At 44.9% G+C, this 19,219-nt stretch overlaps 1 protein-coding gene across 1 annotated transcript; it reads left to right on the top strand.

Annotated features, from left to right (window-relative positions):
• The first annotated feature begins 7,735 nt into the window (after positions 1 to 7,735).
• Positions 7,736 to 9,278, top strand: PI3 (peptidase inhibitor 3). The gene is made up of 3 exons (XM_042930119.1): positions 7,736 to 7,821; positions 8,636 to 8,881; positions 9,118 to 9,278. Exons 1-2 carry the CDS (start codon positions 7,746 to 7,748, stop codon positions 8,878 to 8,880), a joined length of 321 nt encoding a protein of 106 aa, XP_042786053.1. The 5' UTR covers positions 7,736 to 7,745; the 3' UTR covers position 8,881; positions 9,118 to 9,278.
• Positions 9,279 to 19,219: the final 9,941 nt, after the last annotated feature.

The raw sequence follows: 19,219 nt of genomic DNA, 5'->3' as shown, positions 1-19,219 counted from the left end.
TTGCTTGTGACCCAAGATCCTTAACAGATATACTCAGCAAAGAAAGACAGGATATTAAGAGAGAAGTATATAAAACCTTTACTAATGGAAAAGTATCTCATTTTAATTTACCTTTCCCTGAAATTGGTGACAGCATTTCTTCATATGTTTATACTGACCAAGTGTATTTCCTGTTTTTATACTTTGCCCACTTTTACTGGGAATACATTTATTTTTATTATTGAGTTGTAAAAGCTGTTTACATATTAGGGGCACTACTAACATGTCATACGCAAGAGGCAGTATGGTAAAGTAGTTAGCCAATGTAAACTGGAGTCGGGCAGACCTGGATTTGAATCCAACTGCCACTAAAAGGGCGGGCCTACGCCGGCCGACTCCATCTTGTTCTGTGTCCTTCACCTAGACCACGCCTCCTCCCCTTGAGTAACCTCCCGCTCACCCGTTCAAACTTCCTGATCAAAACGCGCCCAGCGACCTGCGTAACAGGACTCTGACCCTTCCCCAGCCAATCAGCTGAGGCCACAGCCATTACCTCACCAACTGCCCCTAGACCCCTATAAAACCTTTGTGCTTTTGAAACTCGCTCTCTCTCCCCGGTATCTCACCGTTGCGTCGGTGCAGGTAGGGGATTGAGCTCGAGCTAGCTCGAATAAAGGCTCTTTTGCTTTTGCATCGGACTCGGCTCCCTGGCGGTCTTTGGAGATCAGGAATTCTGGGCATAACACCACCAGGTTCTAGCTGTGTGACTTTGGACAAGTCACCTAACTTTTTTTTTTTCTTTTAATTTTAATGTTTATTTATTTTAGAGAGAGAGAGAGAGAAACAGCACGAGTGGGGGAGGGACAGAGAGAGGGAGACACAGAATCTGAAGCAGGCCAGGCTCTGACCTGTCAGCACAGAGCCCGATGCAGGGCTCGAATTCACGAACCCTGAGATCATGACCTGAGCTAAAGTTGAACGCTTAACCGACTGAGCCACCCAGGTGCCCCAAGTCACCTAACTTTTTTAAACCTCAGTTTACTTTTCTATAAAATAGAGATAATATTTATTTTACAGGATCGTTCTGAGGATTTAATAAGATGAGCTTAATAACCACTTATTTTAATCCCATCCTGCAAATATTTGTTTCTTTGGTTTTGCTTTGGTTTAACCCTGTGTCAGGCTCTGTGCTGACAGATTCTCTTTCAATCTCTCTCTCTCTCTCTCTCTCTCTTTCAAAATAAATAAATAAACTTAAAATTAAAAAAAATTTATAGTCAGTCTACAGGGTGTGAAGTCGTATCTTGTGATTTGGGTTTGCGTTTTCCTAATGGCTAATGATGTTGAGTACCTTCTCACGTGCTCATCAACCTTTTGTCTATCTTCTCCAGAGAAAAGTATATTCTAGTCTTTTGACCATGTTTTAAAATTTTTATTAATTTTTTAAATATAATTTATTGTCAAGTTTGCTAACATACAGTGTGGACAGTGTGCTCTTGGTTTTGGGGGTAGATTCCCGTGGTTCATCGCTTACATACAACACCCAGTGTTTATCCCAATAAGTGCCCTCCTCAATGCCCATCCCCCATTTTTCCCTCTCTCCCACCCCCCCAATCAACCCTCAGTTTGTTCTCTGTATTTAAGAGTCTCTTATGGTTTGCCTCCTTCCCTCTCTGTAATTATTTTTTCCTCTTCCCTTCCCCTATGGTCTTCTGTTAAGTTTCTCAAGTTCCACATATGAGTGAAAACATATGATCTCTCTTTCTCTGACTGACTTATTCTACTCAGCATAATACCCTCCAGTTCTATCCATGTTGCTGCAAATGGCAGGATTTCATTCTTTCTCAACCACATCTTCTTTATCCATTCATCAGTTGATGGACATTTAGGCCTTTGACTATTTTAAAATTGGGTCATTTATCTTTTTATTGTTGTTGGATACTAGGCCCTTATCAGATGCCTGAATGGGAAATCTTTTCTCCCATTCTGCGGGTGGTCTTTTCATTATCCTGATAGTGTTTAACTCTGTTGAAGCTTATTGTGTTTTAAATATCCTTCATCTTGAAACTATTATATGTAAAGCAATCAACGAGCTTACTCTTTTATTTACCTTCCTTCCCCTCTTCCTCCTGTTGATGGAAGTTTTACTGTTTATATGTTCTCGCAGCATGGCATATTTACATACTGTTTGTTACCACTTTGCCTTAGTCTTATTTCCGCAGTTAAAATGTCCAGTGTTCAAATGAGATACCACCTCACACCTGGCAGAATGGCTCACATTAACAACTCAGGCAACAACAGATGTTGGCGAGGATGCGGAGAAAGAGGAACCTGTTGGCACTGCTGGTGGGAATGCAAATTGGTGCAGCCACTCTGGAAAACAGTATGCAGGTTCCTCAAAAAATTAGAAATAGAACTACCCTATGACTCAGAAATTGCACTACTAAGCATTCATCCAAGGGATATAGGTGTGCTGTTTTGAAGGGGCGCATGCACCCCAATATTTATAGCAGCAATGGAAAGAGCCCAAATGTCCACTGATGGATGAACGGATAAAGAAGATGTGGTATCTATATACAATGGAGTATTACTCGGCAATCAAAAAGAATGAAATCTTGCGATTTGCAACTACATGGATGGAACTGGAGGGTATTATGTTAAGTGAAATTAGTCAGAGAAAGACAAAAATCCTATGACTTCACTCATATGAGGACTTTAAGAGACAAAACAGATGAACACAGGGAAGGGAAACAAAAATAATATAAAAACAGGAAGGGGGACAAAACAGAAGAGACTCATAAATATGGAGAACAAACTGAGGGTTACAGGAGGGGTTTTGGGAGGGGAGGATGGGCTTATGGGTCAGGGGCAGTAAGGAATCTACTCCTGAAATCATTGTTGCTCTATATGCTAACTAACTTGGATGTAAATTAAAAAGTAAATTAATTAAAATTAAAAAATATAAAATAAAATAAAATGTCCAGTGTTCAACATGAGTCATTTTGGTAATTCCTACAAACCTTCTGGGTCGGGTGTATCTCATCCCTTAGAACGCTCAGGAAAGCTCTTGGAAACAATTTTCCTTGAGTTCTTGCATGCTCAGAAATATATTCTTGTAGCCTTTTTACTTAACAGACAGATTAGCTGTGTAAAAAATCCTCAGTGCATATTTTTCTTTCAAGTTTGGCTCTGCTCTTTTCGGGCTATCATTTAATCTGATTAGCTTGGATTTTGGATTTTTTGAGGGGTGATGGCTTCCTAAGGGCTTCTGTTTTCTATCTTTACAGTCTAAATACTTGACTTGCATGCCTTTTGTGTTTTCCACGATGTGAACTTTCAATATGTAGACTCAAGCCTGCTTTTATTTCAGAAATATTTTCCTCAATTACAGTTTTAAATAATTCTTTTATTTTGTTGTTTTGGTTTTCTTCTTTGTGGGACTTGATTTATATGTCTGTTGGGTCTCTACTGACTTTTTTATACTTAAGGCTTTCTCTGTAATCATTTTAAAGCTGTTTTTAATTTTTATTTTGTGTTCTTTGCTTTCCTTATTTTCCTTCCTTAGTTTTTATTTGTGCGTTGTTTTTCTCCTTGTCTTCAATTTCTTTTCTGAGCTCTTTCAGATTTCACTTCACATCTTCCTGCTACCTTGCAATCGCTTCTTTGAATTTCTATATTTCTGCTTTATGTGGTTCTTCATACTTTCAATTTGTTTCAGTAATTTTCCATGTTCATTTTAGAATATCCATTTTTTCAGTTTTGTGGTGGCATTTCACTTAGGACTTTTAAAATCCCATTTTAATGTATATATTTTTGAAATTTTATTTATTTATTTTGAGAGGGAGAGAGAGCACGTTAGCGTGTGCGGGGGGAGGGGGGAGGGCAGGGGGGAAGGGCAGAGAGAGAGGGAGAGAGAGAATCCCAAGCAGGCTCTGTGCTGTCAGCACAGCAGGGCTTGAACCCTCAAACTGTGAAATCATGATCTGAGCCAAAATCAAGAGTCAGATGTTTAACCGACTGAGCCACCCAGGCACCCCCAAATCCCATTTTAAATGTTTTTAAGTTTTGCGACTCATTTCTGCTTTCAAAATTAGTATTTTTGTATGGCTTATGTGATTTCCAAATTTCTTTCTTATTTTAAAATCACTAGATTTTCAAGGACCAGCTATTGAAAGGAATATAGTAGGAGCGGGGGTACGGGTGTGGGGGGTTGGGAGGGAGTATGGGGGGTTAGCAAGGGGGTTGGAAGGTGTTTCTTAGTTTCTTAGCTCAAGGGCTCCCTCCTCCGTTGCTACAATAATGGGCAGTTCCTTAAATACTTGGGTTTTTCCCGATTCTTACGTACTGGTCTGAAACAAGAGGTCTCCTACCATCGGCCATGGCCAAAGAGATACTGCTCCGGTGTTTCAAGATGATGACCTCTCTCCTCAATACGTCTCCTCCTTCTCCCGGATGCATTTTCTTATTTCTTTTCTTTGGACACCTCCCAGCACTGTACCTTACCTTTCTTGTTCTCAGCCCTGCTCACCTCAACTTCCCGCTCAAGGTGCACACTCTTCCTTCTAGGAGGTGAATATTTGCTGATGTTTGGAAGTGTAAGTAGGGGATGGACCAGGGGCATGAACAGTGGCAGGAGAAAAAAAGAGTGGATGGTGACATGCACTGTTCAGTGTCTTCATCGATGTGCATTTCAGCTGCTCCCAGCATGCTTTCCTGCAGCAGTTGGAAATCCAGTGATATGTGTCCCAGACTCTTTCATCTCCAGGACTGCAGATGTGATTCAAGTTCTTACAATCAAATGCGTTCACACAATAGCTGGATTCTTCTGCTTGAACTACCTGGACTGATTTCTTTCCACTGCATCTGAATCATACCCGACACGCACTATTATATTTTTACATTATGACACTTATATTTTCAGCACCCCTTATTAACACTGGCACCAATGGTTACATGTGTATATTCCATGTATATAGTTTATTTAGATGTTACTGTCCGTTATACTCTTTTCTTCATTCACGTGTTTCCTTGAATTCTTTTTTCCTTTTTTAAAAAATTTTTTATTTAATTTTGAGAGAGAGAGACAGAGCATGAGTGGGGGAGGGACAGAGAGAGGGGGAGACACAGAATCCAAAGCAGGCTCCAGGCTCTGAGCTGTCAGCACACAGCCTGATGCTGGGCTCGAACCCACAAACCATGAGATCATGACCTGAGCCGAAGTCAGCTGCTTAATCAACTGAGCCACCCAGGCGCCCCTTGAATTCTTTTTTTTAATTATTGATGCTAATTTTCTTTGATATTTTCGATCACAACAGTGACTTTTTGTTGTGACAAGTGAAAAACTGAGAAACTAGATGTATAATGGAAAACCTAGTTGGGGTGCCTGGGTGGCGCAGTCAGTTAAGCGTCCCTCTCTTGATATCAGCTCAGGCCATGATCTCATGGTTCGTGAGTTCAAGCCCTATGTTGGGCTCTGTACTGACAGCATGGAATCTGCTTCAGATTCTCCCTCTCCCTCTCCCTCTGCCCTTCCCCTTTTCTCTCTCTCTCAAAATAAACACGCTTTAAAAAAAAAAGGAAAACTTACTTATCTTGCTTTTTCCTATTCCCATCACAGTGATGTAAGCAATGTTAATAGGGTAGCATATATTCCTTCATAACTTTTTCCTCTTTCCTACATAAATAAAGCCATGCATAGCAGTTGTATGTGTTTCTACCAAAGTATTATCAAACACATATGTTACCCTCTAACTTGTTTTTCTCTGTTGGTAGGATTTCATGAACATTGCTAGGATTCAGTAAACAGATCTAGTGATATTCATCCCTTTTCTATTTATACGTATAATAGGATCACATCAGACATGATGAGTTTTTTGGTGAAACAATACTTTTTTCTTTTATTTACCTTTTTTTCTTCTCCTATCCTACCTTCCTAACCTCTATCCCCTCATCAACTGTTTGGTGAACCTCTACTAATAGGACGTGCAGCCTTCTTAATAGAACCATAGCCAGATTTGTTTAATATAACTCTATTAAGAACACACTCTCACTATGTGCAAAAAAACCCAAACAATAGGAGGTAATGTCCAGGTAAGACGAGGAAAGGACGGTGGCCTGAGCTGTTCTGAGCAGGTCTTAGCATGACATTAAAGTTTTCATTTGCACACCATGCCACAAAGGACCTTTCTCCATCATATATAAAGAGTGCTTAAAAATGAAGAAAAAGGCTAATGAATGTATAGAAAAGTGAGCACAGGAAAAGAAGCTTTCAGAAGAAGAAACGTCAGGGGCTCCTAAAATGTGCAAACATGGAAATGTGAGAGATGCTAACTAAAGCCATCAGTAAAGTATCATTTCTCACCTACCAGACTGAGACATTAGTCTCATCCCCACATCAGACGCACCGTGTGTGCCTGGAATGGCACAGGACGTGTCGCCCGCTGCCGGTGCGGGTACAAAATGGTACAGCCCCCACTGAGCGAATTAAGACAAGATTGTAAAAATCTCAAAAGCACTTAAAAAATGGTAACTCTAGGAGTCGATGGATGTGTTCATGAGCCTGGTTGTGGTAATCGCTTCACAGTGTACACACACGTGAAAACATCATATTGTACACATTAAATAAATATAAAATCCATTTGTTAACCGTACTGCACTATGCCAGGAAAAAAATTCAAATGCATTTAATCTTTGTACTAGCAAATCTGCTTCTGGGAAGCAAGCTTGCAAGTTAATGCAAAAAGTCACATGTGTATTTCGTGATAGTAAAAGACTGGAAACCACTTGAGAGAGCAACAGGTGTGGGTTTATGGAAGGTGAAGATAATTCGTAAATGATTTTACCCCGTAGCCTTGGAAACGCGTGCGCGCGCGCGCACACACACACGCACACGTGCGTGCACCCATCCACCCACCCCCACACACTCACACACCCCAAGGGAAATCACCAATCAACCCAAGTACTAGCACATTATCAGAAACCAAAAACTTAAACCAACCTGAGTACTTTTCACCCATCCAGAACGTCTCTTCCCTCACTTCCAGAGTTAACCACGATCCTAGATTTTGTGTGTATATGGCTTCCTCATTTTCATCTACCCCCCGAGTAAATGAGTTTTACCACATATCTAAGTGCGCCTAGACAATCTATTAGTTTGCCTTCGTTTTGAGCCTTAGACACAAGCGTGTCTAAGAACAAAATATGTTCTTGTGAGACTTGAATTTTTCACCCAGCATTAGTTTGATTAGAGTCGCTCTGTGAGATCTAGAATCCCGCCTTCCCTATTACTTTCGTGGTGCATCTCAGAGACTACCCATTGAAATAGCAAAGTGAGGTGATTTGTCATTAGACTTTCAAAGCAAATTTCCCTTCAACAGTTTTTCTCAGGGCCAGGAAGGCATGAAAGAAAAGCCTTGATGCTGGGAGGGGTGAACAGTTAGGATGGATCTGGGTGGGGCCCGCAGGAACAGGAGTAATGGGGGAACTCAGAACACTGGACCTGCCAGCCAGCCCTGCTTCTCTGTGAGAAAGGGGGACAGCTCCCAGGCTGATGTGACATGGTATCTGCCATTTCTCTTCTGTGAACAATCCTTGGGGAAAGTCCCACGGCCCCTCCCAGGATAGGGGTGGATACTTCCTGGTAGAATTAAGAAAATGTAGGTCTTGTGCCAGAGACAAGCACAGGCCCGCCCCCTGGCTCCAGGCCACGCTGGACAGCATAAAACGGGGTGGCCTCAGCTCTTGGCCACACGCATCTTCCTGACATCATGAGGCCCAGCAGCTTCTTGGTCCTGGCGGTGTTCCTTATCCTTGGGACTCTGGCAGCACAGGCGGCTGTCACAGGTGAGTAGACAAATGGCCTGGGTGAGGCTGGATTGGGCCCTGGCAGGGAGCACTCTGGGGCAGCAGGCAGGCTGGATCGAATGCTTTGGTCTGTGGCTGCTTCCGCTGTATCCAGAGAGAGCAGAAGTTGTCCAGTAGAATCATGTGCTTTCCATGCTAAGACTGAGCTATCAGGACCATTGCCGGACAAAGCGTGGCCATGTGGCGTTGGCCTCAGGGGTTGATAGCTGGGCAGAATGTGCAATGAAGTGGGGAACCCCAGGAGTCTGGGTCTGGGTGTGGGGTTTGCCTGTCTGCCCCCAGAAAGCACCTGAGTAATCAGCCTCTAAAAGGAGATTGCACACCAACAAGACCTCAGAAATCCTGTAGTTTGAAGACCCCCATTTTACCAAGGAGGACATTGATTGTCCAGACAACCTCCAGAGCCAGGAGGGAGCTCAGGGCTCCTGGTGTATGTTTCAGGGCTCTTTCCCCACCCCCCAAGTTGCCTCAGAGATGACAATGTGTCCTTCTCACCTCTGGAAGTCACCCCTGTCTGGCCTCTCCTCCTGAGAGGACTTGTCATGGAGGGCGGGGGGAGAAATGGATACCCAAGGGAACCGTGGTCCTGTAGACCCTCTCCCCAAAGCCCAGAGCACAGCTTTCCTAGGGCACAGACCCCAGCTAGCCCAGATGACCCTGCCCCATCTCCGGCCATGGTTTGGGAAACACGGCAGAGAGCAGCGGTTGGACGAAGAGGAAAGACTAGATAGTGAAGCAGGTGCACTGGGTCTAAATGTGGCTACATTTCTTCTTTCAACCGTTCCTCCTAAAGGGCAAGGCACAGACAAAGGTCATGTTCTGGTCAAAGGACAAGATCCGGTTAGAGGTCAAGATCCAGTCAAAACCAAAGATCTGCTCAAAGTTCCAGTGTCCACTAAGCCTGGCTCCTGCCCCAACATTCTGATGCGGTGCGCCATGATGAACCCCCCTAACCGCTGTTTGAGGGATACCGAGTGCCCCGGGGCCAAGAAGTGCTGTCAGGGCCCTTGTGGGCTGGCCTGCTTGGATCCCCAGTGAGGTGAGAACCTGGTGGAGCAGGAGGAGACCCCGAGGGCACAGAGAAGGCTGAGCAATGGGAATGAGCCTGGGTGGGTGAGAGGGAGGCTGTGGAGAGGGGATGGAGGGACTGAGGCTCTTTGAGCCTGTAACTGACGACCTGAGAGGGCCGTCACGTGGACGTGATCCTGCCCTCCACTGCCTCTGAGTGCTTTGACCTGCCGAATCACTTCTCTGGTCCTCTTCTCTCCCGGCCAGGTGGGGCGTGTCCTTGCTGCCCCTGTGAAGTCCCCAGGGCTGCTGGCCCTGGCCCTGTCGCACCACCCTCTCCGGCCAGCGCATTCTCGCTCTCACTCAGGATGCCCAAGACCGGACTTGGCTGCTTCTCTCGTTGACTTTGCAATAAAAGACCACTTTCTGCTCCATTTGCTTCTGGCTCCCATGATTTTTGTGCTCCTGGAAGCCCCAGGGAGATGGGTGAGGGGCTGAGTGTCCCTCCCCTCAGCGGGATGTGAAGGAGAGCAGGGGTGGAAGAGGCCCATTCCTAGGGCTTAATATGAGAACTCCACTAACTGACCCCACAACTGGAGTCTCCATTTCTTTAGGGGATGCTGCCTTTCGCCTAAGGCCAGGGAATAAAAAACAAAAGGTTGCACAGACAGCAGGCAGTTTCTTTCCAATCGACCCCACATCCTGACCCCGCTACTGCCAGCCCGCCAGTGTGACCAGCCAGCTCCAGTGGCCCTCCCTCCTTTCCTTTCTTGTTCCCCAGGGATCTTCTCAAGAGAGACACTGGAAATCCCCTCTTGCTCACCTGTCCGTGCCTGAGATGCCTCCATTAACCCATAATTCCTCTGGGTTAAGCCATACCCTCCCCCAGCTTTCTATTTTAAGATGTGAATGAGGAGACAAGATGCACTAAGTCCTTGATCCTTTAGTGTGGACGGTGAACAGTGTCCTCCGGAGACACACAAGATGGGGGCAGGCAGACTCGAGTAGTGCAGATCGTGGATGGTGTGTGTTAGGCAAACTTGAATGACCTCATGGCTCTGCTGTTGACCCACCTGCTCCACTGCCCTTGAACAAGGAGGCTCTCACAGAAAGAGGAGAATTCGGGGTGGAGTTGAAAGTGCACAGGCTTAGGAATCAGAGGACCTTTGTTCTAGTCCCAGTCCAGCCTCCCCACTTGCTGGATGACCTCGGACAAATGTCTTTCCCTCCCTGAGCTTCATTTGTCTATTAAATTTGAGGGGGTTGGATATAATTATTCAGAAGTACAGTTTAGCCATTCTGGACCTGAGACAACTCTTTTTGTGTTGAGTTCCTGCTGCGAGTGGAAGTGGGGGGCAGAGACTCAGGGTGAGAGAACAGGGAGCGCAGTGTCCTTTGCCCTTTCCAGAAGCATGCAAACCAGGGCTCCCTCTCGTTCTCCAGGGGACCGGCTGCACTGCACTGAAGCCGTGATCCCAGGACACCTTGGACAGTAGGCAAGAGCCGTGCCCAAACTTCTGGCCTGACAAGTGCAAAATGCAGCACTGGCACAAAGATTACTTTATTTTTTTATTACATTTTAAAAACGTTTTTATTTACTTATTTTGAGAGAAAGAGAGCATGAGCAGGGGAGGGGCAGAGAAAGAGGGACACAAAGAGTCCCAAACAGCCTCTGTGCTGACAGCACAGAACTCAACACAGGGCTCAAACCCACGAACTGTGAGATCATGACCTGAGCCAAAACCAAGAGTCAGACGCTTAACCGACTGAGCCACCCAGGCACCCCACGAGGATTACTTTATGTACTATTTCTCTGTTCCAGACCCTATACTAACTGTGTTATATGTACTGTCTTATTTGTGTCTCAGAAGAACCCTCTCAAATGGGTATTATCACACATCTTTAATTTTGTTAAAAGATTGAAGCCATGAGAGGTTTGGTAACCACCCAAAGTCACACAGTTAGTAAATGATAAATCCTATTTTTAATATAAACAAGCAGTAATCAGAATAAAAAATTTAAAATTGCACTTACACTATCAACAAAATTATACCATTCCTTTATCTATTTTTATTAAAAAAATTTTAATGTTTATTTTTGAGAGAGAGAGAGAGAAAGAGACTGAGTGCAAGTGGGGGAGGGGCAGAGAGAAGGAGACAGAATATGAATCTAAATCAGGCTCCAGGCTCTGAGCTGTCAGCACAGAGACCAGTGCGGGTCTCAAACCCACAAACTGCGAGATCACGACCTGAGCCGAAGTTGGATGCTCAACCACCTGAGCCACAAGGCATCCCTATATCATTCCTTTAAATAAATGTAACAAGAGGCGGGAGGAACTTTAAAAAAGAAACCTATACAAGTGTTCACGAGGTACATAAAAAAAGGATTGAATACTCACTGATCTGTGGGAAGATGCCACATGGTGAAGATACCAATATTTACCTCTTCAATTGACTTTTTTCCCAGCTTTATTGTGATAAAACTTACATATGGTATGATTTGAAGGGTACGTGTGATTATTTGATTCATGTATATATTCCAAAATGTTTACCATGATAAGGGTAGTTAACAAATCCTTCACCTCATATAATTACCATTTTGTTATTTTTATGATGAGGACATTAATACTCTTCTCTCATAGTGACTTTCAAGGATATAATACTACATTATTAACTATATTCACCAAGCTCCACGTTAGCTCCTCAGAATGTGTTGGTCTTATAACTGAAAGTTTGTACCCTTTGACCAGGTAATTTCCTCCCCTCTCCCAGCCCCTGGCTATCACCATTTTACTCTGTTTCTATGAGCTGATATTTTTAGATTCTCCATAAGTGAAATCATACAGTATTTGCTTTTCTCTGTCTGACTGATTTCATTTAGCCTAATGCCTTCAAGGTCCATCCATGTTGTCAAAAATCCAGGAACTCCTTTTTTTTATATGGCTGAATAATATTCCACTGAATATACCATATTTTCTTCATCCACACATCTGTCAGTGGACACTGACATCTCACTATAACTGGGAAAAAAAATTCACCAGATTTCCAGGGCAGCTGGTGTCCTTGTAAATTTAAATCTCCAAATCCATTCTTCCGTAACTATAGAATTCAACAAGAAGAAGAATAAAACCACATAAACCCCCTGACATCAATGTAGTCAGAAGTCAGGGAACAGCAAAACCTTCAAATTACCTTTACTGAAAAGACTCTTGATTTTCAAGGAGACGTCTCTTGAATTCTTGCTTCTACCCCTTTCCGTGAGAAAAGCGAGGTCCAGAAATATCTGTAAAGAAGACGAGAGGAATGGAGAACTTAGGACCGAACTAAAATCATTCCAAGAAGATGTCTCCGGTAAGTGTGAAAATACCAGAAAAAAGTCCCGAGTAGAGCATTTCTATGGTACAGGTGCCACAATTAATGAAGCAATATCTATACATTATTGCAAACTAAAGTCCATACTTTATTCTTATTGCCTTATGTTCTTTTTTTCCTGCCAGAATCCCACCCAGAATATCATGTTACATTTAGCTGTTGAGGGTCTTTAGGGTCCTCTTGGTTGTGACAGTTTCTCAGACCTTCCATGTTTTGATGACCTTGACAGTTTAGAGGGGCACTGGTTAGGCTGTTGGGTGTGTCTGATTGTTCTTCTCATGATTAGACAGGGGTTATGGTTTTTCGGAGGAAGACCACCAAGGCAAAGTGCCCTTCTCATCACTTGACTTAGCGCTGGTGATGCTGACCTGATGATTAGGCTGTCAGGTTCGTCAGGCTTCTATGCTGTAAAGTTATTCTTTTTCCTCTCTTTCCATGTTATTCTCTCAGGGAGAAAGTCACTCTGCATACCCCACACTTACGATACTCCTTGAGGGAGAGGAGGCTCAAGACATTCTTTGGAATTAATCTGTATGAAAGATTTGTCTATTCTCCTTAGTTTTTTGCTTTTTTTTTTTTTTTTTTTTTTTTTTACTTAACTATCCATTTATATCAGTGTAGACTTGCAGACATTATGATTTTGGGTTGTATTTTGTTTTGTGGCTCAAGTTGTCAGAAGGACATTTTTAATGTTAATAACCACAATTCACAGTAAAGATATACAGTTTTTTAAATGTTTATTTATTTCTTTATTTGAGAGAGAGAGAGAGAGAGAGCCCACAAACAGGGGAGGACCAGAGAGAGAGAGGGAGGGAGACACAGAATCTGAAGCAGGCTCCAGGCCCTGAGCTGTCAGCACAGAGCCCGATGCAGGGCTCAAACCCACAAACCATGAGATCATGACCTGAGCCAAAGTCGGAACCGACTGAGCCACCCAGGTGCCCCTTTTTAAAATTTTAAAAAATTTTTAATTTATTTTTTATTTTCATTTTTTATTTTTTTAAGATATGCATTTTAAGTGTATAAACACCACATAATACATACAGCATGTTCCTTTATAAAGAAGTTACTACAGCGAAACAGACCAGCAAAAAACAGAAACAGACTCATAAATACAGAGGACAAACTGGTGTTGCCAGAGGGGAGGGCAGTGGAGGATGTGCAAAACACGAATAAGAGGTAAAAAGTTCTAGTCATAAAGTAAATAAGTCACGGAGATGAATAGTATAGCATAGGAAATACAGTCAATACTTTTTTTAAATTTTTAAAAAAACATTGTTATTTATTTTGGAGAGACAGAGAGAGAGTGTGAGCAGGGGAGGGGCAGAGAGAGAGCGGGAGACACAGAATCGGAAGCAGGCCCCAGGCTCTGAGAGAGAGCCCCATGCGGGTCTTGAACCCACCAATTGTGAGATCATGACCTGAGCCGAAGCCAGATGCCCAACCGACTGAGCCACCCAGGTGCCCCGTCAATAATATTTTAATAACGTTGTATGGCAACAGACTGTGACGACACTTACTGTGGTGAGTATCGCATGATGTATCGAATCGGTGATTCACTATGTTGTGCACCTGAAACTAATATAATATCATATATCAACTGTACTTCAATTAAAAAAAAATCAGGATCTACAGGATATGCAGGGAGACGTAGATTGAAGGTCACCCACAGGAGAATTTAACACACCATCACTGCAAGATGGTTCAAACGGACAACAAAAAGTAAGGATACAGAAGATCAGAGGAGAGTATCCTTAAATACTTACATCAGTGAAAAAGGAACAATGGGGGCACCTGGATGGCTCAGTCAGTTAAAGGTCTGATTGTTGATCTCGGCTCAGGTCATGATCTCACAGTTCGTGAGTTCGAGCCCCATGTCAGGCTCTTGGCTGACATCACAGAGCCTGCTTGAGATTTTCTTTCTCTGTCCCTCCCCCACTCCAAAATAAGTAAATACACATTTTTTAAAAAAACAAGTAGATCAAAATTTACACACACAAACAAAAAGTCAGGAAAAAAAGGACAGAGTAAACCAGAGGACGTTTAAAAAAGTGATAATAATATGGGCAAAATAATAAATTTATGAGGTTGAGCCTAGGAAAACAGTAGCTCTGGTTAATAAATCAAAATCTTATTTTTAAAAATATTTACAAAATAGACAAATCTCTACCTACTTAACTTTGCTTTTTTTTATGTTTATTTTATTTATTATTTATTTATTTATTTATTTATTTATTTATTTTTTGAGAGAGAGAGACAGACCATGAGTGGGGTAAGGGGAGAAAGAAAGAGGGAGACACAGAATCAGGAACAGGCTCCAGGCTCCACACTGTCAGCACAGAGCCCGATGCGGGGCTCGAACTCACGAGCTGCGAGATCATGACCTGAGCCGAAGTCGGACACTTAACTGACTGAGCCACCCAGGCGCCCCTCTTTGATAAAAAGAAAGGAAGCAAAAATAAATAAAATGAAGTACAACAGTGGAAAACGCTATTGAGAGAGACAAAATCATCCTGAGACCACTTGGCAGACCAGCTTCCTTCCTCACCGCTTCTGGCTGCTGTCCTCAGGGTGAGGAGGCTGTCAGGTGCCGCGTGCATGGTTGTTGTCAGGGTGAGGACAGAGGGGACCAGCGACTGTCTCTCCCGATGCACAGGCGGGCTGCTATTTTCAAGGCTGATGGGGAATGATGTTTCAGCTTTACAGAGCGGGGCTGGGGACAAATGTCAGGAGAATCCCAGGGCAGACTCTTGAGCTGATCCATGAAACCAATCTGAAAAGGTTTCCTAAACCTGCACCGGATCTCAGCGAGGACCAGCCCAGCAGTCCCAGTGGTCCCAGCAGGACCACTTTCCCTGGCCCGAGAAAGGTGTGGTGACCCTCAGAAGAAGGGTTTTGGTCGCACCACCAGGTAAGCCACTGAGCGTAACACTGATGGCGGCCAAGGACAAGGAGGCTGTGGAATGGAGTGGCCAGCAGGGTGACGAGGAAGAGTGGCTGTGGGCCTGACGCCAACAGCAGGGGTTGGCGCTGAAGTTTGTCCCACTCACCCCCATCCTCTGGCGTCTCCCTCCGCAAAAGCATCCATCTGGAGGTACTGCTCCCCAGTGTGACTGCAGCACAAGGCGGGCACTGGGTCTGACTGGGACGGGTGCAGCCCAGACCCCCTTCAAGGAGCCCCTCTCGGCCCAGCTGTGCAAGCGTAACTAAATGCTTCTCAGGCACCACCTTGGTGCTCGAGCTGGGGCCCCCCAGCCAGGGACAGGGTAGGGCTATGGTACTTTCTGCCCAAGGGAGGACTCCTCGTGGAAAATGCTTGCTCCAGGGCTCCCGGTGGGGCCGGCAGAGACGCGGTCAGGTCAGCATGGCGCTGGCTCCCTTCGTGGGCCCAGTCCTGCTTCTCTCCGGTACTTTTGCTGGTGGCACTTTGCAATGGAACTTGCGCCCCTCCCTCTGTCCCAGCCACTGCTACGCTAAGAACCCAGTCTGCAAAATGTGCCTCCAGGGATTTATGAAGATTCGGGCTGCGGGGTGTATCGTAAGAACGAGAGCGTCCAGTGTGACCACAGCCAGAAACACAGCCAGTTCCACAGCTGTGTGATGGGGACACCTGGCTGCCGCACACTCCCTGGGGCCACCGGTGCCCGTGACTCAGGCGCTGGTGTGGACAGTGATACTGTGTGGCCCTGGGGAAGAATGCCCCTTCGTCCTTGCTGCTTGGAGCCACTCGGGGAGATGTGACGTGCCAGGGGGAACTTCGGATTTGCTGAGCAGCCCTGGGGGTCGGGGGCGAATGAAAGTGAGTCTGTTTGTTCAGTTCCTGCAATGGGAAACCGTCTCTGCCTCTCATCCAGACTCAAATACAGACTCAGAAAGAAGGGCGCCCAACATACAAGAAGGGCGTCCCACACAGTGGGCAGTCAACAGACATTAAGTAGCTTCTCCACGGTGGATTTCCATAAGGTTCCAAACTCCCCACGAAGCTCTTTGAGGTGACATTTGCAAAGGGAATGGCATAAAGGTTCCTGCCTCTGAAACAGAGGCCACACTCCCTAGTCACCATGGGAATGTCCTGGGAAAGTGCCTTCTCATACTGAGCTAAATACACACCGAGACAGCTGTCTTACCAGTTTCTCCCTTGACAGTCATTTATTTCACAAGGCGACTTTTAATAAACCCCAAATCAATTTTCTGCCCCTATTTTAAAAAATTTAATGTTTTATTTTTGAGAGAGAGAGAGAGAGGCAGAATGTGAGCAGGGGAAGGGCAGAGAGAGAGGGAGACAGAATCCCAAGCAGGCTCCAGGCTCTGAGCTGTCAGCACAGAGCCCGACTCCGGTCTGCTCCTATTTTAATCCTGGTTTACATTCTCCGCTTTTCCACACTACACGGTGCTTGGTCTTCCCTAGTCTGCAGCCTGGTGTTTTTATGGGAACACTTATTCAATAACACTGTCCCACGGTCTTTTCCTCCTGAACCACAATAAAGCACAGCACTGCTGCCTCCGGGCAAGCTGACGTCACATCTTGTTAGCCTACGCGGCCAAAGCCTTGGCCATCGCGTTCACCCCCCTCCCTGGCAGTGAGATGCTGCAGCCATTGGCTGCCGGAATAAATCCTCACTTCTTTCTGTCCCCGTGTCTACTGCTTACTTCCACTAGTCCTCACATCCGTGACAGTCCATGCATGTGCTGTTTGAACCACACTTGGTGGCTGCAGAGAAGGCAGGGACAGCAGGCATCTGAACTTTCCATCATCTGCGGGGGACCTGGCCTCAGCCTCCCACTGCCAAGACGAGCCTGGCAGGAGACTCCCTCATTACAGGAACGGTGTGTGTACGGTTAGAAGTCAAGAAATGAACGTTGTCTAAAACACTCCCACCTCAAGGGTCTGGCCGAACTTGCTGCCTGTAGTTGAACCACGTGTGAAAAGGAAGGGGATCGGAGCAGGAGGGTCTCCAAGGCCTCTTGGCCGGCATCCTCGAAACCACCCACTGCCTCATAACTGCATGTAGTGGTGACGATGGGAAAGGCGGGAAATGAGAGGCTGTGTGATATTAGTGAAATTACCCTGAGAGGTTAATTGGGAACAGCTCAACTGCTACCGCGCTTCTCCCGAAGACATAGCGTTCTCCAGCTGATGAGTTTTTTTGCTGAGATAAAACCCTGATGTCATATCTGCAGGCTCTGTGTGCACTTTGGGGGCTGAAAAGGCAGGGTCGCTGATAATTTTTGGACATTCTTTGATCTCTTTCTAGGCTCTCCTTGTCCAGAATATCCTCAGATGGGGAGACTCTGTTCCAGTCAGCCATGTGTGTCTGCCCCGAGGAGGTCAGCGTGACAAGGGTCATGCACCGACACCGCGTGCTTCTCAGCTTGTCACAGATGCCCTGAGCTGCAACCTTCTGCTGCATTTGGATTGGAAATCCCCTCCGCCATAATCCAGATTCCTGCAATGGGAAACCTGAAGCCTAGGGGAGCCATCAAAGTCCACACTAGGCGTCAAGGGCACAGCTGGGCCAGGAACTACCTGTCCCGATACTGTTTTTTCTCTTTCCATAGGATGCCGACTAGCTGACTAACCCTGGGGGACTGGTAGCCTTTCCAAAAAGACTTGTTGATCTATTCATTCTACCTGAACCAGAAATCAAGTTCCCAGCAGGCATTCCATGGTCACAACATCACTCAAGACAAAGAGTAGAATCAAAGATATGCAGGTTTGGGGAGAAGATAAGAAGACAGTGCACAAAAGGCCCGGGTAGCCATTATCACGAGGCATTCGCATCATTTTGATGTCCTCACATTGATCTTTCTGCTCTTCTCTTGCCAATTTCCTCCTTACAGGGCAGAGAGACCTTTGCTGAGACTCTTGGAGTGTTTCTCAAGCAAGAAAGGTCCTAAGCGACTAAGCCACCCATTTCACAGTAAGGGAGGCAAAGGCCAGTGACAGACGGAATTGGCCCAAATCAGTGGTGGGGAACCAGTCTCATAGGCCCAAATAAAAAAGGAGTCATGTTTATTTGTTTAAGATTGTATTTTATTTTTTTATTTTTTTAACATTTATTTATTTTTGAGACAGAGAGAGACAGAGCATGAATGGGGGAGGGTCAGAGAGAGAGGGAGACACAGAATCCAAAACAGGCTCCAGGCTCTGAGCTGTCAGCACAGAGCCCGACGCGGGGCTCGAACTCACGGACCGCGAGATCATGACCTGAGCCGAAGTCGGACGCTTAACCGACTGGGCCACCCAGGCGCCCCTCATTTTTCTATTAGGTCATCTCTTTTCTTTATTATTTTATAAACAGTCTTTTGATACATTATAGAATGTATATTTCCATCATATGTCTTTACTCTTATTTTTCCAATTTCGAATTGTTTTTCCTACTCTCTGATTGATTTTTGCCCTACAAAAGTTTTCCATTTGTATGTGCTTAGCTATATCAACTGGCTTTCAGAAGGTCGTCTCCATATCAGTAGTATACAAAACTGTAGTCATGTTTTCTTTGAGTATTTTTATAACTTAAATCCTTCATCATCTAAAACTTGTTTTGAGATAATGGATGGGACAGAAATCCAGTATTTCCTGCCGGAATTGCCGACCATCTCTTTCAATATCACGTACTGAATTTTCTGACACTTCTCTGGTGATGTGGAATTCTGCCTTTACCATTTATAAATTCCTATAGGCCCTGAATTTCCCTTTTCTTCCGTTGACATGTGTCTGTATGCCCCCACCATTACTGTATGTCCTAACTATGTTGGTGTATTTTTATGATAATTTTGGTTGCATTAATATGTGTCATTGAGCTGGGGCACTGGATGGTTCAGTCAGTTGAGCGTCTGACTTCAGCTCAAGTCATGATCTCATGGTTCATGAGTTTGAGCCCTGCGTCGGGCTCCAGGCAGCCTGGAGCCTGCTTCGGATTCTGTGTCTCCCTGTCTCTCTGTGCCTCACCCGCTCACACTCTGTCTCTCTCTCAAAATTAAATAAACACTAAAAA

Source organism: Panthera leo, chromosome A3 (genome assembly GCF_018350215.1).
Source record: "Panthera leo isolate Ple1 chromosome A3, P.leo_Ple1_pat1.1, whole genome shotgun sequence".
Taxonomy (NCBI): Eukaryota; Metazoa; Chordata; class Mammalia; order Carnivora; family Felidae; genus Panthera; species Panthera leo.
Note: the sequence above shows the minus strand (reverse complement) of the source record. Positions and strands in the feature narration are given on the sequence as shown.